General features: G+C 52.8%; 1 protein-coding gene and 1 pseudogene across 1 annotated transcript; one reads left to right on the top strand and one right to left on the bottom strand.

The window, feature by feature from the left end:
* Nucleotides 1-7685: 7685 nt before the first annotated feature.
* Nucleotides 7686-19813, bottom strand: RAPGEFL1 (Rap guanine nucleotide exchange factor like 1). Its single transcript, XM_047080570.1, has 15 exons — nt 19294-19813; nt 16422-16500; nt 15363-15498; nt 15037-15134; nt 12297-12409; nt 11885-12052; nt 11067-11164; nt 10831-10953; nt 10138-10316; nt 9961-10051; nt 9357-9407; nt 8925-9012; nt 8681-8745; nt 8242-8296; nt 7686-8005 (listed from the first exon to the last, which is right to left on the bottom strand). Exons 1-15 carry the CDS (start codon nt 19811-19813, stop codon nt 7881-7883), a joined length of 1989 nt encoding a protein of 662 aa, XP_046936526.1. The 3' UTR covers nt 7686-7880.
* A 2130-nt stretch (nt 19814-21943) lies between these two features.
* LOC124513631 (uncharacterized) lies at nt 21944-22041 on the top strand (annotated as a pseudogene).
* The last annotated feature ends 1323 nt before the right edge of the window (nt 22042-23364 follow it).

The raw sequence follows: 23364 nt of genomic DNA, 5'->3' as shown, positions 1-23364 counted from the left end.
TTTTTTAAAATAAATAGTGCATGTAAATATCTCAATAAAATTGTTACTCCCCAGAATGCAAAAAAAATATATTGTTCTGAGATGTATACATACACAGTAAATATTTATGGAAATACAGGGAAATGATACCACACTTAGGAAAGCGGTTGTCTCTGGGGAGAAAGGAAGGAGACGTGGCTGGGGACAGGCACCGGGGCCTCAGCTGCAGGGTCAGGTTTTATTTCCTAAGCTGGATGGTGGAGACATGGGTGTTCATTACATTAGTCTTTAAACTTTTTGCATGATCGAAAAATTACACATTTAAACATAATTTTTTAGCAGGAAAGAATGATTGAGATAAATAGGATATTTGCAAGATGCAAAAATCACCACATACAACAAAGAGAGAAGAAATATATTATCTTTTTCATGGAGAGATCTGGCAATCCTCCTGGACAAACTCAGCCATCACTGGTAGGAACCAACCTGACGTTATTTGCCTCCCGGTACAATGGTATTAACAGCATCACCTATAAAGTGTTCTTCTCTACGGGTGCCTGGGTGGCTCAGTGGGTTGAGCATCCAACTCTTGATCTGGGCTCAGGTTATGATCTTGCGGTTTGTGGGATTAAGCCCTGCGTCAGGCTTTGTGCTGAGCGTGGAGCCTATTGGGGCTCTCTCTGTCTCTCTCTGTCTCTCTGTCTCTCTCTCTCTCTGCTCCTTCCCCCACCCCCAAATAAATAAATAAACTTTTTAAAAAGTTTTTTTTTCTAGAATATTTAAGTTCCAGAAAACCACTATAAGGAATGTTCGCTAATTTGGGAGCTAAATTGTCCAATTTGGGAGCCACTAGCCACTTGTAGCTCTTAAACAATTAAAATGTGACTAGTCTAGCTTGACATATGCTGTTAAATATAAAATTAACACCAGGTTTCAAAGACTTAATATAAAAAAAGTAAAATAGCTCAGTATTTTCATATCAATTACATGTTAAAATAACATTGTTTTGTATATATTGAGTTAAATAGAATATATTATTGAAATTAATTCGCCTGTTCTTACTTTTTAAGTGTAACTACTAGAAAAATGTAAATTACATTAGAGGGGATGAAAGTATAAGGGAACAAGAGCATGCGGAAACAGAGAAGTCAAGAATCTGGGACATTTTACAAGACATCTCTCCTAGACTTTGGAAAGTCAATGTGGTTGGAAAAAAAGAAAAGAGCTGTTTTAAATTAAAAGAAACGAGATATAAGAACCCAATGCATTGCTGGGCCTTGATTGGATCAGAATCCCCCCACCTTAAAAAAAAATTTAGATTTAATTTTAAAAAGTTTTTAAGTAATCTCTAGCCCCAACGTGGGGCTTGAACTCATGACCCCAAGACCAAGAGTCACATGCCCCACTGACTGAGCCAGCTAGGCACCCCCAGGATTTCTTTTTTTAAGTGTTTTGTTTTGGTAAGTTCTACACCCAATGTGGGGCTTGAACTCACAGCCTTGAGATTAAGAGTCCCATGCTCTACTGACTAAGCCAGCCAGGCACCCCTCTTTTTTTTAAGTTTTTAAAAGATTTTTGAGACAACCTGGGAAAATCAAATAGAGACTGAATATTAGATGATATCTGAGAACTACTGCTGGCTTTCTTAGGTGTGATAATGCTGTGGTGGATATGCGGGAAATTGTCCTTATTCTTAGGAAGTTTCCACTGAGGCTTTTAGGAGTGAAATGATATTAATGTTTGCAACTTACTTTCAAATAGCTTGGCAAAAGAGTGTGTGTGTGTGTGTGTGTGTGTGTGTGTGTGTGTGTGTAGAGAGAAAGGGAGAGGAAGTGGGAAAGAGACAACAAAAGCCAATTAGCAAAATGGTAATTGTAGAATCTAGAAAGTTTCAAGGCTATTCACTGTACTAATCTTTAAACTTTTCTGTGTTTAAGATGATTCATGATGGAAAGTTGGGGAAACAAGACAAAATAAAAAAGGAATGAATGGGAGATGAGGAGGTGGAGACCATCCTTTGCAGCAGTTTGGCCTTGAACTGCCAAGTGAGAGAGGGAACAATAAGCTGGAGCAAGCACGTAGGGTCAAGAGAGTGCTTTTTAAAAATGGGGAGATGAGGGGCGCCTGGGTGGCTCAGTCGGTTAAGCGGCCAACTTCGGCTCAGGTCATGATCTCGCAGTCCATGAGTTTGAGCCCCACGTCAGGCTCTGTGCTGACAGCTGGAGCCCGTTTCAGATTCTGTGTCTCCCTCTCTCTGACCCTCCCCCATTCATGCTCTGTCTCTCTCTGTCTCAAAAATAAATAAACGTTAAAAAAAAAATTTGAAAAAAAAAGGGGAGATGAGAGGGTTTAAATGCTAAATGGGAAAGAGCCAGCAGAAAGAGGAACATGAAAGATACAAGCTATTCTGGTCAAACTTCTGACTCATGCCTGGGGATAGACCAACCATGTGAGAGATTCAGTACACCCCAAGAAATGTTCTACCCGCCTCCTAGCCCCAAGCTTCAGGAGAAAGAAATCATGGTGGTGACACCTAGTGGATTCAAAGGGCACTGTTGAAATTCTTCACTCCTCTCTCTACACCTCCTCAAGAGGGCATCTCATGCTGGTCTTGTGACCACTCCAAATCATTTTCACCCTTTTGTTCACTGCTAGACCAGCCTACGATGTGCAATGCTACTAAGTAAGTTCGTCCTCTCCCCTCTCAGTCCACAGTAGACCTTGGCCACGTCTCTTGTCTCTCGGCCACTCTCCCCACAAGGAAGCAGAATTCAGACAGGGTGAGGAAGGGACCAGAAAGGATATATGTCCCCCACACCCCAGTCACCCAGCTCCAGTCAAGTGACCACTGCAGCCCTGATGAGTGCAAGATGGCCATTTCTCAGTTATTCAAGGTCTGGGGATTGTGCAGAGCTTAAACCGTGGTCTCCGGAGTCAGAATAACTGGATTCAAATTCTTGCTAGCTGTGACTTGGCCTCTCTGTGCCTGTGATGCTAAATTTCTCATGACCTTGGTTCTCATCTGGAAAGTGACGCTGATAGAGCCAACCTATTTGTTGGGAAGATTAATTGAGAGAAGGCACATAAAGTCAAGCACAGTGAGTGGCAAAGGACACCGTTCCAAGTGTCAGTTCTTATCATCACCCCTGAAAGAGAGCAGATGACTGATGGCTCTGGAGGTGGCCAAGATGGGGATAAGGAGAATAGCCCACACCACTTTCTCTGCCCTCCCTGGGGGTAGAAGAGCAGGGACAGGAAGGACTGGTCCCTATGATCCTGCACCAGGGCATGAAGTCCTTGAGGGTGCGACCAGCACCCTCTAAAGAGGGCAGAACCTGTCCAGCCCCCATACGTCTGGCTTCCCTTGTAACCAGTCCAGCAGGGCAGAGGCAGATCTCAGTGCCTCCCAGTGCCTCATCCCTGACTTCCCACTTTTGCACTTTGGCCATCAAACCTGCTTCAAGGCCTAAGTCATCGTTCTCAAGAAGTTTTCTTTTATTGTCCCCACCACCACCCCCCCATCCTCAGACCAGTAGTGAATCTCTTTAGCCCGATTCCTAGAGCATTTATCATCTTGTGTTGTGTCCACTCTTACTGCTTCTATTTCAACCAACCTAATTTATTAATTCAGCAAATATGTATTGAGCGTCTTCTCTGTGCCAGGTACTGTTCTCGGCTCTGGATAGCAAACAAGACACTCATGGAGCTAACATCCTTGTAGGGGAGTGGGCGCAAAGAAAATACACAGAGAATATATATGATGTCAGGGAGTGATGAGTGCCTTGACTATACAGGGGGTAGGGGACAGAGTGGGGGTGGGTGAGATGGAAACAGAGTGGTCAGGAAAGGCTCGGAGAAGAGCAAAGGTGATTCCCTGAGACAGGAATGGGTCTTAGGGTTTTTAAGGAACAGTAAAGCAGTCAGTGTGGCTGCAGTGGGGTGAGTAAGAGGAGAGGGGGCAGGAGATGGGGTCGGAGAGGGAGAATTTTGATTCTTAATGCGTTACTGGAAACAGGAGTGTTGCAATCTGAATTGTTTTAGCCGAGATGTAACAAACCTACAGTTATTGTGTAAATCTCACAATTGAGTGAACACACACACACAACCACCCCCCAGGTCAAGATACAGAACGTTCTTGGAGCGCCTGGGTAGCTCAGTCGGTTAAGCGTCCGACTCTTGGTTTCAGCTCAGGTCACAATCTCATGGTTTTGTGGGTTCAAGCCCACACTGGACTCCACGCTGACACTGCAGAGCCTGCTTGGGATTCTCTGTCTCCCTTTCTCTCTGCCCCTCCCCCACGTGCACTGTCTCTGCCTCTCTCAAAGTAAATAAATTTAAATTTTAAAAAATATAAAACATTTTTATCACCACAAAGGGCTTCCTCATGCCCCTTCCCAGGCAATACTCTCTCCCATCCCCATCAAGTAACCACTATTTTTACTTCTATCCCCATAGATTAATTGGGTCTATTCTTGAATTTCTCTTAAGTAGAATCCCACCGTTTGTAGTCTTATGTGTGTGGCTTCTTTTACTCAGCATTACGTCTGTGAGTGAGGTTCCTTCATGCAGGTTGTAGTTGTTCTTTTTTATTGCTACGTAGTATTCCGTTGTAATAGTGTACTGCAATTGATTTATCCATTCACCTGCTGAAGGACATTCTGGCTTCTTCCAGTTTCACGGTCATTAATAAAACTGCTATTGATCACTGTTGGCTGTGTCTTTCACTGGACATCAAGCACTGATTTCTCTTGGGAGTGGAAATTCTAGGTCATAGGTTAGGTGTACATTTAGTCTTTGTAAGCACTGCCAAGCAGGTTTCCAAAGTAGCTGTGCCAATTCACACTCCCCACCAACAGCATATAAAGGTTCCAGTTGCTCCACACCCTTGCTGATACTGGTATTGCCACTTTTTAAAATTGTAGTCATTCATGATCTGATGTAGGTTTTTAGCAGAGCAACCTGGCTGCACTCTGAGAACCAAGTGGTGGGATTAGGGTTGGGTTGGGCAGAGGAAGCTGAGACACCAGACAGGAGGCTAGTGTGGGTCAAGACCCACACGGGGCGCCTGGGTGGCGCAGTCGGTTAAGCGTCCGACTTCAGCCAGGTCACGATCTCGCGGTCCGTGAGTTCGAGCCCCGCGTCAGGCTCTGGGCTGATGGCTCGGAGCCTGGAGCCTGTTTCCGATTCTGTGTCTCCCTCTCTCTCTGCCCCTCCCCCGTTCATGCTCTGTCTCTCTCTGTCCCAAAAATAAATAAACGTTGAAAAAAAAAAAGACCCACAAATGGTTTGCACTAGATGGTAATAGAGGAGTCAGAGAAGTGGATCAATCAGGACGTGTCCTGGAATTGTAGCAGGACAGACTGGTTGATGAGTGAGGGAGGGATGAGAAGGAGGCATCAGGGCGAGTCCTGCATCCTTGCCTTGAAAACCTGGGTGGATGAGAGGACCATTTTCTAAGATGCAGGAGACAGGGAATAACAGATGTGGGCCAAGGGAAGGTCAAGGACTCATGGGTAGCTGTCTGAATATGTCATCTGCTGGAGCTTAGGCCATCCTTAGAGCACTAAGGCTCTAGATGCCCCCATCCTAGTATAACTGGCAGACACTGGTTGTGTGAATGGCGCGTGCTGTCTGGGTAGCGGCTGGGGGAATGTGCATGCATGCTGTCTGCAGTGACAGATCTGAGTTAGGGGCCCAGTTCTGCCCCCTCGCTCGCCTGTAACTTGGACCTTATGCTAGGATTCCATCTTCCACCTTATGGTGTTAGAATTTAACAAGATCCCATGTCTCGGGCACCTGGAACATGGAAGAACTCAAACTTCCACTCTTCCAAGTTCCAGACACTAGGTGGCAAGTCTTAAGAGGCTGGCACTTTTCCCTCATCCACATTTTAAAAGTCTTTCCAGACTTTCCAGACTGAGAACAGCCCTGCTGAGGGGCCCAGCACACTGAGAGGCGGTCCCCTCTCCCCTCCCTCACCCTCTCCCTCTCCCCTCTTCCCTCTCCCCTCCCTCACCCTCTCCCTCAGAGAAACAGAATGGATAACAGCAAGCAGCTTGATTCATAGACTTTATCAGCTTTTTCTCCAGCCAGCGGCTTCTGCAGACAACCGAGCCTGTACGGTACACACGGTTCACTCTGGCAAAGCTGGGGAGCAGCGGGGCAGGCATCACGGCTGGGGGCGGGAAGCAGCGAAGACTGGACCAGTGGGCCCCAGTGCTTGAGGAGGGTTGTGGGAGCTGCGAGAGAAGGCTGCTGCGTGGGGTCAGGAGGAGGGCAGCCCAGGGAGAGGAGGGCGCGTGTTAAGCTGCAGGGAGGAAGCAGGGAGCGGGAGGGGGGCCTATGGTCACCGTCCTTGGGGGATGGAGGTGGTGGGACACAGTGCCGGTGTATGTATGGGGAATGAGGGGTCCATAGACATCTTTTGTGGCAGGAACGAGACAGACCACTGTATAAAAGGGACTGTACAACATAACCTATGATACAATGTTTACATATGATACAAGGCTCTTTCCCTCTTTGAGTTTTAAAAAATAAATTTACAATTCCAGAGCTTTTGGTAAAAAATATATACACCCTCAGAGCAGGAGCAGCAGCTGTTTTTGCTGTTGCTGCTGCTGCCTCTTCAGAAGAGAAAGAGGTGGCGCCAGAAAGGAGGGTGAGGCTGTGCCAGGGAACCTCACCCGGTAGCTGCCAGGAGCCCTGCGCCCCTCAGCCCTGGAGGCCCGTGTGGGAGAGGGAGGGGAGACAGAGAGGTATTAAAGGCATCACCACAGTCCAGTGTGGCCTTTACAGTCTCAGCCATTCCCTCGCCTCACTTCTGTGGGCTACCTGCCCAGGGACAGGGGTCTGCCCCACCCCAGCTCTGATGGGGAGGACCAAGGGGGAGTCAACACAGGGAGGAGGATAGAGACCATGTTGTTGGTGTCCCACAGAAGAGCCAGAAGGAGGGGGATGACAGCTCCCTTCTTAGCAGTAAGACACCCCAAAAGAAGGAGTGTGGGCAGCAAACATCCCCAACTCCTGATACCACCACGTCCCACCCCGCAATGCAGAGGGAGTGTCCTGTAGGCAGCTTAGGCCTGTGTTTCCCTGAGCATCTCTACCCTCTCACCAGAGCCCACCCAGAGACCCTGGGGAGGCGTGAGTGGAGGACTCCCAAGGGCTGACAGGTAACCCCTTCCCCCTCGCTGCTGCCCCCTGCCCCACGAGCAGCTTCACCCACAGGCTTGGGCACATGGGGCAGCACAAGGAGCTGAGCAGGGAGTGGTGGGGGTGGGGACAGCACCCCGCACCATCACAGGGCCAAGTAGACCAGGGTAGCACCAAACAGAAGGACCCCTGCTACACACAACACCCTCCCTCAATTACAGATGCGCTGCTGCTTCTTAAAGGGGACAGGTGCACACACACACGCGCGCGCACACACAGACACAAGGGCAATATAATATTCCAGGAGGGGTGCATCCAGGGGTCCCAGCCCTGACCAGGGAGAAGCCGGCCACGGGTGGAGAGGAAGGCTGCCAATCCCTTCCACAGTTCCGCTCTGTCTCACAGACAATATGGGCAGCTTTCCTGTCTGCGTGGGAGGAGGAGGTTGGGAGCTCCGTCTCTGGAACAGACCTCGATGAGAGGGGGCAGAGGAAGGAGTGTTCTGCCCCCCATCCCTGCGAGGGCAGGACCCAGCAGAGTGCGATTTTGGCTTGAAGGAGCAAGGGGGAGAGGACTTCAGCAGGATGAACAGGCTTATGAGCCCAGGGGTAAGTCCATCCGACTCTTTCCTGAGGGGCAGGAAGTTGCTCCAAGGGAAAGATGTCAGAGGTGGGTTGGGATAGCGTGCAAAGTGCTTGAGTGCCAGGTGCCCAAGGACCCTGGTGGGGCACTGACCAGAACCTCTGTTCTCACTGACTATTAGCCTCCAGCTTGTAGGAGAGCTCGAAGAGGAGGTTCTGGTTGTCGATGACCTGGAACTGGCGCACATAGGCCTTGGTCTGGAGGTGATGGGGGGATGCCTCCATATCCAGGCCTGGAGGTGTGACAAGAGAGAGGCCTTCAGGCTCCCAGCCTCCCTTCTTGCTCTACATGCCTACCAGCCAGAGAAGAGGGGTGTGGATTGGGACAGGAGGGTCCCTAGAGAGGCCAAAGAGAGGATGGAGAGCTGACAAGTTTAAGGAAATAAAGAATTGAGGACGGTCTCCTCCCGGAATCCTCCCGCTCAGTCAAAGCTCTACCTCTAAAGCTCTTAGAAGCCTGGGTACTCACAAAGGGGCCGGCTCCGGTATTTGCGGATTGTCCTCACCTTTTCAGCCACTGAATGCTGGGAGATGACAAGAAATGAGCCCTAAAAAGGGTACAGAAAGATGCTCCCCCCCTCTTATGCTCCCCCTGGTCTATTCTCCAACTCTGCTGGTTTGACTCCACTCCCTCCAGGGTCTAATTCTGGAGGGTCTCTGAAGAACCAAAGAAGGGGTGTAATGGGGCCGGTGAGGGGAGGTAGAGTTGCCCCCCCCCCCAGCTCCCTGTCAGCTTTGTGGCCTGTGGGCGTGTTGCCACAGCAATGGCAGCAGGGACGGTCAGGAGTCTGTCAGGCAAGCTGGGCACCAAGAAGGAAGGCTGCTGTCTTTAGGGGGCTGCCAGGATGGGAGTGGGGGGGAAGGATGCCAGTCCCTGCTCCCGGGCCAGGGTAGGCCGTGCCACTCACCAGCTTCTCAATGTTCACCAAACCATCAACAAGAGTCTTACTCCCCTCATGCAGGAAAGTCAGGTCTAGAGGGAAGAGAAGCAAATGTGAGGAAGAGAGGAGGTCCAAAGGGCCCTTCCCCTCCCCCACAACCCCTCAGTGCGGGGCTCCTCTCCAGTGGGCATTCAGAGCTAAGTGACAGTGGTTGATAGCCGGAACTGGGGCACAGAGACTGTGGCCAGAAGAGCATGGGAATGACTCTCACCTTTGAGGATCAGAGGCACAAAGGGAATCACAGGAGGTTTCATCTTGGAGATGACTTCTCGGTAGCTTTTGTGGTTCCTGCAGGGGTCCTGGCATTCCGCAGAAGAGAGGTTAGGGGACACATAGTCCCAGCGTCCCTCAAAGATGCCCCCTACTCCTCCCTCATCCCCCTGCCCTAGATCCATCTCTGATCAGAGAGAGGTATGTATGGGTGTCTAGCTGGGGGTGAGATGGGGAGGAGCTTGACTGTCCTCCCCTCACCTCCAAAGCAAACAGGGCAGCAATCCACCCACCCTTCCCCCTCCCAGCATGCCAGGGGAAGGGTCTTGGGCACTAAAAACCTTAAAGGCAAGCTTGAGGAGGAAGGTTTGTGGGAACAGAGGGTCTCTGGGGTGCAAGCCCAGGGGCAGATAAAAGAGCTGAACCCACTCACTGTCAGGTTCTCAAATTTGCGGAACAAATTCTTGAATTTCCCGGGCAGCTTCTGCAGAGAGTTTGAGGGAAGGAGAAGGAATGTCAGACTGGAGCTCCTTGCGTTTCAGGGGACCTCGGGCTAATCCCCAGGTGTCAGAGGGGGAAAGGGCCCGGCTATCTTGCAAGGGGCTGGCAAGCTGGTCTGGTGGGTAGGGAAATAGAATCAGCTCTTGGTGAAGTCTGGGGAGCTTGAAGCAGCCCGGAGGAATGAATTATTCTGGGGAATTCGAGCCTCTGCGTTGGCATTGCCACGCACAAGGGGCCTCACTGAGCGCTGGCTGGAATCCAGCATCCAAGTCTGCGACCTGGCCTGGGCTGCCTGCCCCCCTCTCCGGCGGGGATTCCGGCTTTTTACTAATTTGCGCAAGGACAGGGCGCATTAACCTAGCGGCGTGCCACGGGCCTGGATCTGCCAGAAGAGGGCGCCTCCTTCCGCCTGGCACAAAGGCTCCCTAAGGGCCAGCCGCACCGCGGGAGGCAGCACCGGGGTGAGCCCGGCAGGCCAAGATCCCCGAGCCGGGCCAGCCCAGGCGGGAGGAGAGGAGAGGGCAGCCATGCATCACCTCCCAGGTGAGCCGCAGGCGGCTGACAGCGGCGTTGTCCAGCCCCATGACCACGGCGTAGAAGGACAGCAGGTCCTGGTTCTGCTTGCAGCTGCGGGGGTGGGAGGCGAGGTCAGCGCGAGGTGGGGGGAGGGGGGTGGTCTCCGCGCTCCCCCTCCGCCGGCTGGCCGCACTCACATGGCCGCGATCTTGAGGAACTTCTTCAGCAGCTGCGCGCGCTTGCCCGGGGCCTCGCACAGCAACACCTCGGTGGCCACCCAGTGCGTGACCTCGCTGCAGCGCTGCAGCAGCAGCTCCAGGTTGGCCGTCTCCCGGCGGCCGCGCTCTCCGTGGAACACGTAGTCCACGAATTCCAGCTGCACCCACGTCCGCGTGGCGGAGGGGCCGCCGGGGCGTGGGGGGTGTGCGTGGGCGGGAGGTGGATTGGACCCGAGGAGGCAAAGGCAGGAGGGCAGGGGTAGGAGGGGTGGAAATTAGAAGAAGCCGGGACAAGACGGGATGCAACAGAAATGGGGGAAGAGGGGAAGCACCATTAATAATACTCTCCCATCTACTGGGCGCTTATTTGGTGCCAGGTCCTCGAACCATCTGATAGACAGTATTGTCACTGCCTTAATTTCTCTCTTTAGTAGAGAATATTTTAAAGATACCTTATCTGGTTAGACCCACTTTACTAAGGACTCTCACTTTGCTGCTTTTTTCAGATTGGAGACGTAAGGCTTAGAGGGTCTGGGGGTGAATTGCCCGAGGGCACCCCGCCAGCCACCTTCTAATGCAAAGTTCAGCTGCACACATGGCCCGTCTCCAGGACCCCACGTTGGCACATTTCTCCCTCCAGGCCCACAGCCCAGCACCACCTTCAGTCCCCACCTCGTGCACACATCGAAACAGCTCCCAATGGAAGGCAGTAAGGTGGTTGGCGACGTCCTCAGGCTCCACTCGGTGGATCTCTGTGTCTCCAGGGGAGACCTGGATCTCCTCGGGGAGGGGCATCTGGTGACAGGCAGGGACACAGGGGCTGGGCTCCACTCTGGGCTTGTGAGTTTCTGCCCCGTAGTCCCTCTGGGCCCTCACTCCCAGCCAATGCCTTGTGACGGAGTTCTTACCAGCGCCTCATAGCTGTCGCGGGTGCAGGCAAACAGGTGACTGTTGATGCCCAGCGTGGTGAAGACACAGTCTTCAGTCGGCTGGAGAAGGACCTTCTCTGCAGGAGAACGAGCTGTTCTGCCTCAGCCCTGGCTATCTGCACCCTCACACACCCCAGCCACTGTCGCCATCCCGTCTAGAAACTCCTAACCCTGCATGGACACATTCTAGACGAATGGGACTGCTGTTATCACCAGTTTGTGCCACATTCATCTGAAATTTTCAAATAATGATTTCCTCAGCATTCATCACCTTCTTTTACCCCCCAACATTCTTCCACAGTTCTTCTGTCATTCTGTCATCCCCATGATACTGGAATATTTTTTCCCTTGCCTCAGAGGAAAATAGGATTCTGGCTACATTGCAGGCTCTCTGCCTTCCCACAGGGATTGGAGGCCCACCCTGTGTTTTAGCCTCAAAAACGTAGCCTCCAGGAGGTTAAAGAACCAGATCCCAAGATGAGTAAGGCAAGCACCTAGATCACAATCCAAGTGTCTTGGGCCAGTGCTTTCCAAACTTTAATGTGCATAGGAATCACCTGGGAATCTTGTTAAAATGCTCATTCTGAGTCAGCAGGTCTGGTGGGGTCTGAGGTGCTGCAGTTTTAATAAGCTCCCAGGTGATGCTCATGTGGCTGGCCCCAGGACCACACTTCAAGTAGCCAGGGCCTAGAATTTGTCTTTAGCCATGCCCCAGAGCCCTGGGCAGGTGAGTTTCTCCTCTCCTGCCTGCCCCCCCCCCCCACCCACCCCCCAGCCCTGCTGTTCCTGAGCCTCACCTCCGGAGGAAGCCACAGCTACCAGGATGAGCGAGTCCTCGCGCCCTGCAGGCTCCTCTGAGTACTGCAATTTCTCTGTCACAGAACCCAGAATGTCCTGCACTGACGCTGAGAGGCGGCTGCGTATGGTCACGTAAGAGTGGTCAGGCATGTAGACCCGGCAGAAGACTGGGCAGAGCCAGGAAGGTGGGTTTTCATTAGAAGGCAGAATGGCAGTGCTGGCATCGTCCCCTCCAGGGCACCTCTGTTCCCCATCCCATCTCACCCCTAACCCTAAATTGGTTGGCTTCTGGAAAAGATGCTGGAAACAGGACAGGTTCTACAACATAAAGAGAATGCCCCAAATCCAGAGACCCCAGAGGGCCCTCTGAGCCACCCTGGAAGCTCTGCCCCTCTTATTGCCCCCACTCACTCTCATCAGAGCCCCGGAAGGCCACTCGGGTCTGCAGACAAGAGTCTATCCGGCGGAAGTGGCGGAACAGTGGCTTCACCTGCTTGCTGGGCGGCTGGCTTTCCTCTGGGATCCTGACATGGACACAGCTGGGCGTCAGGAAGTCCTGCCAGGCATATGGAGTGCCAGGCAGGCAACATCAAGCAGGGACATCAGAACTGAGTCAAGGATGCACCAGTACCAGGTTCAGAAAGTGATGAAGGAGGTCAGAAGAGAGACAATGAACAGCATGGGACAACAGTCCAAGTGACCCAGATCAAATGCCACCTCTTTCATGAATTCTTCTCTGATCTACCCCACCCACCAGGAAAGGTCACTTTTTGGCTTTAACTGCCATAGGACACTGGGCTAATATTTGTTTACGTTCAAATCTTATCTCTTCTACAAGACTGAGAGCGTTTGAGGGCTGGGCTTAGTTCTTCCTGAAATTTTTTTTTCACCCCACAAGCCTAGCACACTACTTGGCACATGATAGGTGTAGGTCATCCGCTGTTTGCTGAATTTTGCTGACAAGAACTTCACAGCCTGGGAGGAGACAGATGTGTATACAGCTACTTCTAACACGAGGCAGGAGGTGTTAGGTGATATAACAAAGGTACAAGGAGAGTTCTGTTGGTATGAGGCAGGGAGAACTTTCATCAACAAGATGGCATTTGGGTTGCCTGGGTGGCTCAGTCTGTTAAGCGTCCGACTTCGGCTCGGGTCATGATCTTATGGTTCATGGGTTCGAGCCTGCTTGGGATCCTCTGTCCCCTGTTTTCTCTGCCCCTCCCCTGCTCATGCTCTGTCTCTCTCTCAAAAATTAAAATAATAAAAACATTTTTAAAAATTAAAAAAAAAAAACAAGAAGATGGCATTTGAGGGACACCTGGGTGGCTCAGTTGGTTAAGCATCTGACTTCGGCTCAGGTCATGATCTCATGGTTCGTGAGTTTGAGCCTTACATCAGGCTCGCTGCTGTCAGCTCAGAGCCCACCTCAGATCCACTGTCCCCCTCTCTCTCTGCCCCTCCCCCATTCGTGCTGGTGCGTAGGCTTTCTCTCAAAAAAATGAATAAACATTTAAAAAAATATATGGCGGGGCGCCTGGGTGGCGCAGTCGGTTAAGCGTCCGACTTCAGCCAGGTCACGATCTCACGGTCCGGGAGTTCGAGCCCCACGTCAGGCTCTGGGCTGATGGCTCGGAGCCTGGAGCCTGTTTCCGATTCTGTGTCTCCCTCTCTCTCTGCCCCTCCCCCGTTCATGCTCTGTCTCTCTCTGTCCCAAAAATAAATAAACGTTGAAAAAAAAAATTAAAAAAAAAATATATGGCATCTGACTTGGGCCTTGAAAGACAACAGAAAGAGAAGTGGGTATGGGGGAGTCCTTCTGGAGTGGACCACGTAAATGATGGTAGGAAAATGGGAGAGCCCAGGAGTTCAGGGGTGTATAGGGAGTGTCATGGGGGCTGGGAAATGAGGTGGGAAGCATTGGCAGAAGGCAGAAAGGCAAGGGCGTTCATTGAACACTGGGCAAGGATGTTGCAATTTTGTCTTATAGGCAATTGGGAGCCGAGGATGTTTTTGGAATAGGAGCAGGATGTCATCAAACTGGAAAGATCTCTCTGGTGTCGGCATAAGAAGGGAGAGGACACAGGGTACCTGGGTGGCTCAGTGGGTTAAGCGTCTGACTTCAGTTCAGGTCATGATCTCAAGGTTCATGAGTTCGAGCCCTGCATTGGGCTTTCTGCTGTCAGCACAGAGCCTGCTTTGGATCCTCTGTCCGGCCCTCCACCCCGCCCCCCCCACCGCCCCGCCAACCGCCCCTCTCTCTGTTCCTCCCCCGCTCTCACTCTGTCTCTGTCTCTCTCTCAAAATAAATAAATATTTTTAAAAAATTAATAAAATTAAGAAGAAGAAGAAAGAAGAAGAAGAAGAAGAAGAAGAAGAAGAAGAAGAAGAAGAAAGGAGAGGACACAAGACCATAAGCTGAAGCCCCGGACAGGAGGCTGTGGCGATACTCCAGGTGAGAGATAATGAGGCCTAAACGGGGGTTGTGGCGGTAGGGATGGAATGGAAAGAAACTGAAGTGGTCCAAGGGATGGATGGACAGACGGACAGATGGATGGATGGATGCAGTGGAGTCCTGAAGCGGGCTCACGTTGGCTCATGAGAGCGGATTGTGAAATTTGGGGGCGATTCTGCCTACTGCCTTTTAAAAAGCCATGAAAAAAAGTTTTATAAACTTTTAGCCAAATTATTACCACAAAAGGTAGTGGCCTGTTTTACTACATTTTGCTATTGTCTGTGCTTCTGAGGTTATTTACCTCTCTTGTATTTGTGTGGTGAAAATCCTACCTAAGCCCTGCTACTGCTCCTCTCTTCTCTGCCCAACTTCACATTCGGTGACATCACGTTGGTTGCTTTAAAGCAGCCAGTGAAAGAATTTACACCATGGGAATCAGCAAAAGCTACAAATCAGGGCTTTTTTGACCCTGATGTGCTGGTTGTTAAATAGGTACCAGTACACCACTGGATCAACAAAGAAACGGATGGGACAACAGACAAGGAAGCCACTGGAGGCCGTGCTTTGTGCTACCCTCCAGCAAGAGAAAGGGGTTGAAAACTAAAACCGCATTGGAGTCAAAAGGCCAGAGGCAGTCCCTGTGATAGAGGAACAAGGGGACTTCTGTCCTGTCCCCTCCCCCCAACCCATTCCCCTCACTTTAGCTCCACTGTTTCCACAAGCTGGTGCAGCCTCAGTGTGTCCTCTCGAAGGTCCTGGTAAAGGGACTCATCCTTCATAATCAGCAGGTACAGATCCTGGGGAGCAGAGGAGAGAGAAGGTGAAGGCAGGGGTGTCATCCCAAGCATCACTATCGGCAAGGGCTGGCGCAGGGTCTCCATGCCTTGGAGCACAGAGGGACCGTATAAACTTAAGGCCCACAGGCATCTTCTTCCAGGTACCCAGCTTGAGGAGTATGGCTCCTTCAAAGGGGTCCCCTTCCAGAGCTAATAGCCTGCTCACCCGCCTTCTCTTCCCAGGCCCACCTTGATGATGCGGCCGGCCCCCTCTTCCTCCTGCAGCAGCCCCTGGTAGGTGTCCAGGAAATGAAGGAGCATGGCTAGACAGGCTTGCTTCCGACCCAGCCCCTCGGGGCCCTCCATGCCTCCTGCCCAAACAAAGCTGACCCCTTAGTTAAGAAAAAGCCCCAAGCAGGGAGACCTGAAGAAACTGGGAAGGGAGATGAGAGGCAGTGGTTGCTTAAGCCCTCCCAAATGCTCTCTAGGCTTGGGGCCAAGAAGAAAGGAGATCCAGGTGTCCCTGGAGCCAAGACCCCCTCATGCCTCAGCCCAGGTATTTTTTTCACAGTAGGTGTGGATGGCATCCACTTGACCACATCCATCTGACCACATCCTGCCTGTTTGAATTTCACTTGAGGATACCCTACCCGGACCCACCCAACCTCTGACTGGCCCATAACCTGGAGCTGGTAAAGGCCAATGATCCTTACCACAAACCTGACCATACCTCAGTGTAAGGCCCGGTGTTTCTAAGAGAGCCTATGGTATTCTACACAGTGGCCTGACATTTACAATTAGATCCTAAAATAACTCAGCAAGAGGCCCTATGCTTACATGAGACCCTATGAATAGCTCAGCCAGTGGCTTGTCTCTAGCAGACCTTACTAAAGCATAGCTGTGACCTGATGTTTACATCGGACCCTATAATAACTCACTGGGCAACCAGATGTTTAGAGCAGCAATCCAGTGGGGGAGAGAGGCACTCTTAATAGAATAATAACACCTTACACTTGCACAGGGCTCTGCAGTCTCCAAAGCACTCCCACATCTACTATCAGATTGATCTCCACAGCAGCCCCATAGGTAGGCAGGGCAGGTGCTATTTACCCCCTTTTACAGAAGAGGAAACTGAGGCTTTAGGAGGTTGAGTGGTCTGCCCAAGGTCACGCAGCTGCTGAGTAAAACCCCTGGAATTGAAACCCAGGTGTATTTTCTAGGGAAGGGTGGAGGCCCTGACATCACACATTGGGTAGGGGGAGTGGCTTCCTCCCGACCTCCCCTTTTGCAGGCTCCATAAAAGGATATTACTGGTGTAGCTCCTGCAGAAATTTCTCCGTGGGGAGGAAGAGAGAATGGGTGAGGACGATGTCATCCAGCAGGATATCTGTAGAGATCAATTGGCACCACTGATGTCAGGCGGGCACTTGTAGGGCCCGACTGGACACTCACTACCCTCCCCCCACCGCCGCCTCCTAGAGTGAGTTCTCCTTAGCCAGGCTGGAGCCCTGGCCACCTGCCCCGTCATGCTCTGCACAAGCGCGCACGCACACGTGTGAAGGTTCTGGGCAGCCGCTGCGGGGGTGGGGTTGGCAGCTGCCAAGGCAGCTGGAGGGAAGGAGGGGGCGCCCTTTGGTCACGCCCACTTCTCTTCAATGGATGTGGGAAGCTGGTCAGATAATATAGCAAACTTGAGATCTGCCCGAAAAAAAGAGGTAGACCACAGAAGTGTCTCTAGACAAAAAGAACTTCCAAACAGAGGTTAGAGTCAGTGGTGTGTGTGTGTGTGTGTGTGTGTGTGTTCATCCCTCCTGCCCTCCCTACTCTCTACCTAACAACTTTGAGTTCCAACTAGGCAGGTGAGAACCAGCCCCATTAAAAGGGAGAGGGAGTGACTGCCCTCTCTTTGATCCCAAAAGCCTTTAAGAAGAAACCCTGTGTCCCCCAGATGCCCAGAGACGGAAGGGTTAATGATGGAAGGGTGGAGGGGAGTGGCTCTCACCACCCTTTTCCCCTCCACACCCCCATCTGGGCCTGGCTCAGCCAGTCAGCCAGGTACAAGGTCGCCCTGACTTGCAGCCAGCCCTGGGGTGGGGCAGGGCAGCCTGGCACACACAGACAAGCAGGGCGCAGGGAGGGAGCCAGGTGTCCTCACCAGGACAGGTTAGGGCCAGGTCCCCAGACACTGCCCCCAGACAAAACCAAGGCTTCTGAGTCCCTTGGCTCACCATGCCCTGGCCTCTGATTCAAGCCGTGAAGGTAGAGGAGGAGAACCAACACAAGATCCTCTATTTTAACTACTGCATTTCACAAATGAGAAACTGAGGCCCAGAGTTGGGAGGGACTTGCCTGGAGCTGGAATAGGAACCCAGACTCCTGAGTCTTTGTTCTTTTCTCGATCTGCCTGAGGCAACCAGAGTGTCGGGGTAGAGCACGGTGGGGCTGCTTAGATGTTTGTGAGCCTTTGGCTGATTTGGGAATAACTTCTGTAAGTCCCCCTCACCTCCCACACACCCTGGGAAAAAGCCAAGATGGCTTGAGAACATTGGTTATATTGGAGAATATCAGAGTGGTAGGTTAAACTAATTCTCATTTACTAACTGGTTCCCCAAACCAGTTACTCTGGGGATCTAGCTTGCCAGCCCAGATAATAGGATGACAAGCAACTCAAGAGTCCTTTCCCAGGGGAGAGCAGGCACAGTGTGTGGCACCAGGCCCCTGTGGAAGGGGAAAGACAGTTTCTCCCTTTTCCTCTTTGCCCAGCTACCTTGCTATGCTCTTAAAGTGAGGCTGAGAGCCCCAGCCCCGACCTCCGACCCCAGGGATGGTGACAAGGAATAGGGATGCCCAGCATCGTTCCTATCTATCTCACAGGAGAGCTCAGCCAGAGCAAAGGAAGAGGAACATGGGGCAGAGTGGGGGAGATGCTGCTATGGGGGCTACAGTTTGGCGTCTGTCTCTTCCAAGCCAGGCTCTGGTCCAATGCACAGCCTCCCCAGGGAATGTGTCATAGAGACACAGGGTGTGTGGTGTAGGCGGGAAGTTATGGTTAGGAGAGCTGTGTGTGTCTGATATTTTTCTAATTAAATCCAAAAGGTGTCAGCTCCCCAGGGCAACGACAGCTGAGCCAAGGAGAGGGCCCAGGTCTTGAAAAAAACCTAGGGGGTGGGGGATGGAGTCCCATTCCACATGCCTAGGTCCAGGCTCCCTACAGAGGTCTGAGAGCAAAGTGTGAAACCCCCACCTTGAGGCCCTCAACCAGGGCTCCCCACCCTCAGACCTTGCTGGGCTTAGTGAAATACTGAGAAGCAGACCTAAAGACCCACCAGCCTTTTACCTCCACCACCAACCGGCAATTTGGGGTCTCGGTTTCCTCAAAGTTCCCTTAGTAGGGGTGCTGGTGGGGAGTGGTGAAATAGTATCATCGTTTAGGGAGTAAGCTTCTCAGGGTGTGGCTATTATTTTTTAAATAGGCCGTATGCTGAGGCCTACCTTGGGAAGGGCAGGAGTTGGTGGAGCTCAGAATCCCCTCCATGCTGCAGGGTCCTGCTGTCTGTCTGCCCAGCCACCTCTCCCCCAGCAAACACCTTCTGAGTCAGCCCCCAACTAGAATGCCTCCTTCCCCCTCAAGCTGCTAAGGACAATGCATCCCTTTGCTGGGCCGAAAGGCAGCTTGGGCCTTGCGCCTGTCTGGCATTGCCCCACTGAGTGGGCCAGCCCTGTGCTCTGGGGTTTCTAGACAGAAGCAGGTACTCCGGGAACATCTCTCAGGTCTCGGGCAGCACCTCTTGGAGTGAGGGGTGTGAAGCACGGTGTGCTCTGGGCAGCTTCCATCTTAGGGTGTCAGGCCTTAATTTGGGGCCACAGAAGGAGGTAGTCAACCTCCGGGACCCATGAGAGTCTGTGGGTAGAATGTCCAGGGGAAAGGAAGGGTGGCTTGAGGTTAGGAGAAAGAGTTCGCCTTCTTCTCCAGCCAGTGGGTGAGGCTGCTACAGGGAGGAAGGTGGCACAGCCACTTCCCTTCTGCAGAAGGGTCTGTTCCTCCCCTAGGCCGCTGCCCCACTTCAGCTGACCACTCAGCCCCACACCGAGGCTCCCGCCATGGCGCCACCCCCACTCTCCAAGGGCAAGGAAGAAGAACCGGGTAACAACCCCCAACTCCGGGATGGAGGAGCCTTACCTGAGGCGGCGCTGTCCCTGGTGGCCCCTCCAGCGAGCCGCTCCAGAACCCGGTTCAGAAGATGCTCCGGCCGCTCGGGGGCGCCCAGGGGGGCCCAGGGCGGGGAAGTCAGGGGCTCGCCGGGGGACAGCTCGTCAGAGGAGTACGAGGAAGGCGAGCGCAGGGGTCCCCCTCCCCCGAGCGGCCCGGGCCCTGGCACCTCCTCAAGCTGCAGCCAACAGGGCCCCCCGCTGCCGAGCTCCTCTGCGACCCCCGCCGGCTCTCCCCCTTCCTCTTCAGGGGGCGGCTCCAGCCCCGGCTCGGCGGGGGGCTCCCGGAGGAAAGCGGGGAGCAGCAGGCGAGACACGCTCTGACGCCGCTGCAGCGGCCGCAGTCCCCCGGCTGGACCGCCGCCCCCACCAGGTCCCCCGCCCCCGCCAGGCCCACCGCAGCTCCCCGGACCCCCGCCGGGACCTCCCGCCACCGTTCGCCCCGCCAGCTGCGACGTCTGCTTCTTCAAAAATTTCTCCAGTGGCTTCATGCCCCCCCCCCCCGCCCCTCTCCTTGGGGCCGCCGGAGGACCCAGGTGTCCCAGGCGCGGGCGGGGGGGGGGGGCGGGGACACGATGCTCAGAGCCGGAGGGGCAGAGCGGAGGGCCGTGCCAGGCGCCGGACTGGGGGCCAGAGGAGCCCGAGGCTCGCTGGCCGGGGTCCAGTGGCCAGTGGCCCGGGGAGGTGCCGGAGGGAAGGAGTGTCCGCTGTTAGTGGCCCCCCATGCCGGTTGCAGCTGGCACGCGGCCCAGAGGGTGGATAGGCTGCGGGGCCAGTGCCCGGGGCTCTGCGCTCCTGGGCCGGGCTGCGGCGGCAGAGACAGCGGGCGGAGCGCAAAGCTGAGAGAGGACGCGGCGGCGGCGGCGGCGGCTGCGCTCCTGGCAAGGGGGGAAGGTGGCAGAACTGAGACCGCGCCCCCTCTTCCAGTCTCCGCCCAGTCCCCGCCCCTGCCCCTCCTGGCCCGCCCCCTGGCCCGCGCGAGGCTTGAACTTGGGCGCTGGGGCTGGCCGCGAGGGAAATAGTGAAGGGCTGAATGGGATTGGCTTCAGAGCAGATGCAGAAATTTAGGGCAAAGGTGATGGAGTGATTTAGCAATGGAGAGAGATTCCTGGTTTGGGGGCTTACAGGGGCTCTTAGTTTCATTTCAAAGAAGTAGGGCAGGCCTGTGGCCTGCAGACTTGGGACTTGTACTCAGGTGAGACCTACAAAGATTGAGGGTTGGGTGTCCATCACCCTCAACCCCGACACTATGCTCTGTTGCTATATTTGTGATTTTTATCTTCCTTCTATAAGAAGGGCTGGGAAGGCCTGAAGTGGATTGGCATTGGCACTGGGGGCGGTGCCCATCTGCCCTTTCTGGTAGGGCACAATAGGTGGTGAAGGCCTGGCTTGTGAGAGGCAGGTGCTGGCAGGCAGGTAGGAGCCAGGCAAGGAGCAGCAGCAGGTTGTGGCAGGTCTAGTTGGGGTGAGGAAAAGAGACAGGAGGCAGAGGGGAGGAGACAAGGAGCACAAGGGCACCTGAACCCAGCCAGCAGCAGGAGAAAGCAGGACTGTGGAGATGAGTGACAAGCTCCAGGACTGCCAGCCAATATCACTTAGTGTAGAGCCCCTCCAGGGTGGACATAGCCATGGAGTAGGGCAAGTGGTGCCAATTTGCACTCTAAATGATCTTTATTCCTGATGCCTGTGCCTGAAGCATTCTGTCCCTAAAGATACACTGCCCCAGAAGGAGGTGGGTATAGAGAAACACTCAGTGTAAACACATCAAGGTTAAAGTAACAAGGTGGGGGAGTGGCACCAGGTTCCAGAGAGATTGAAGCTCCTTGGACAATGCCCCACCCCTGTTTACCGTGCAGGGACCAGGCAGGGACAGGAATGCTAAAGGCTGGGAGTGGTGGTTGAACTGCAGGGTGTGTACTCCACCCGTGTCACCGTGTGTGCATATCTGGTCCTATGTGTGCTAGAGCATGTGTTTACAGAATTAAAGCTTTGCACACCCATCTGTTTGTGGATTTCAAAAGGGAACAGTAAAAGGGAAAGAGCAGTTTTGGCTAAAAAGCTGGAATAGAGATCCGAGTATCAGCTTGCTGGGCTCCCTTTATTGGATACCCCACTATCCCTGGGGTTAAGAGGAGAAACTGGCTGGAGTGGCTAAGAGCTCCCCAGGCATTTTGTGAACCAAATAAGAAGAGGAGAGGGCTCCACTCCGAGCACATGCCACAGTTACCAGATTAAGCTGGTTGCCTTGGTAACCTCCTCTCTGGGCAGGATTTGGGATTGTCAGTTAGGAAGGGGAAAGATTTGGGGAGTGTGGAGGGTGTGGGGGCTGGAAATAAAGGAGGCAGAGACACTTCTGGAAACTGAAAGCTTGGGGAGCAGGACCCCAGCACCCCTGCAACTACTCAAGGATATCAGGCAGAGACTGAGTTCAAGGACTTGAATGAGGAAGGAAAGCCAGCATGGAGTGAGTCATGGCCCTCCTAGAAGAGTGGTTCTCACCCCAAGTGCACATTGGAATCCAGGGGAACTCAACAATACTGATGTCCAGGCCACAGTCCGAATCAATTACATCTTTGAGGTGAGGCTGAGGTTTATGGTATTTTTTAAAAGATCCCCAAGTGGTGCTCACTTTGGCAGCACATATAGCAAACCTGGGATGATACAGAGATTAGCATGGTCCCTTGTACAAGGATGCCATGTAGAAGATCCCCATGTGATTCAAACAGCCATGGTTGAGAATCACTGCCCTAGAGGGACAGCCCAAGCGGGCTGTCGATGCTAGGAGACAACTTCAGGATTCTAAGACCTTACCCATAAGGTAGCAAGCCTGTGTGTTGACCGCGCAGGGGAGAGAGGGCTGGCATGGAAGAAATCGAGGGGAAGAGAGTGATAGGATTAACAACTGTGAGAAGATGGAAGCAAAGAACTCTGAGAGCCCAGCCCATGGACTTCTAGAAGGGAATAGGGCAAGGCTACATAAGGCTGATCTGCCCCTCATACTTGCTTTCTGCCCACTGAAAGGCAGGCTGGTAGGGCAGAGAACCTGGGGGCTTTGTTGAGTTTGAGTTTCTTCTTGCTGAGCTTGTTACCAGGGCAACAGAGAGCAATGGGATCTAACTGCAGGACTGGGGAAGCAAGAGGCAGGGGTGAGGAGGAAACATCTTAACAGTCATCCCTCCTGCCAGTATCCTACCCCCAAGGATGCCTGGCATTCTTTGCATGACCCCCAGGAGATCAGGGCCATAGTTACCCATCACCCTGTGGGGAGGAGGAAAGCAAATGGACATGACTAAGAGGAATTAGGGGTAGGGGGAAAAAGAATCATGGTCCTGTGCCTCAAGCAGTAGCACCAAGGGATACAGGGGGAGTCCCAACTGTTTTAAGGTATACCATGATGTCCATGCCCCCAGTGCACAAGGATTTGTGGTCCAAGAACAGATGCCACTAGCTCCACATTAAATTCAATTGCTCCCCACACTGGGCATCACCTCTGTAGTAAACTTCACCCCACCCAGGATCTGGAAGAAAAGTCACTTCGAAGCTAGGAACTGGCCTGCACACATCAGGGGCTCAGTGAACTAGATAACCGGCAGCATTAGCCACAGCTGATGGTCTCAACAGTTCCGCTTTACCTTTACTAAGGTTAATAGAAGCCTCCCTCTTAGGCTGTGGTTCTTGATACTTCAGTGCCAGAGTGTCTTTACAAGAAGAAAGCTTAGCTACCTATGCCTCCCCCTGGTACAGTTGTATTGACTTTGGGCACATTACCCTGGGAAGGGAAACTCACTTGCCAAACACTAACAAAGGTGAAAGGGTAACTACATGTTCACGTGGGTAAGTTGCATCTCACTAGTTTTTTCTGTCCCTGATGCTTCCAATCAAAGGGACTGAATAATATCCTGGATCCATGTGGCAATGTAGTTAGGATAAGATAGCCAATGGGGAATACAGATACAACTGTGGGTTCCCCACCTCTCAGGGCTTCCATTTCAGAAGTCTTGAGTTGCCTTGAGTTGTGACCGCAACTCTGGGGAGTCAGCAA

Source organism: Lynx rufus, unplaced genomic scaffold (genome assembly GCF_022079265.1).
Source record: "Lynx rufus isolate CCGP_SWC_20201006 ecotype Redwood Valley unplaced genomic scaffold, mLynRuf1.p SCAF_18, whole genome shotgun sequence".
NCBI classification, from domain to species: Eukaryota; Metazoa; Chordata; class Mammalia; order Carnivora; family Felidae; genus Lynx; species Lynx rufus.
This window is presented reverse-complemented; position numbering and strand designations above follow the sequence as displayed.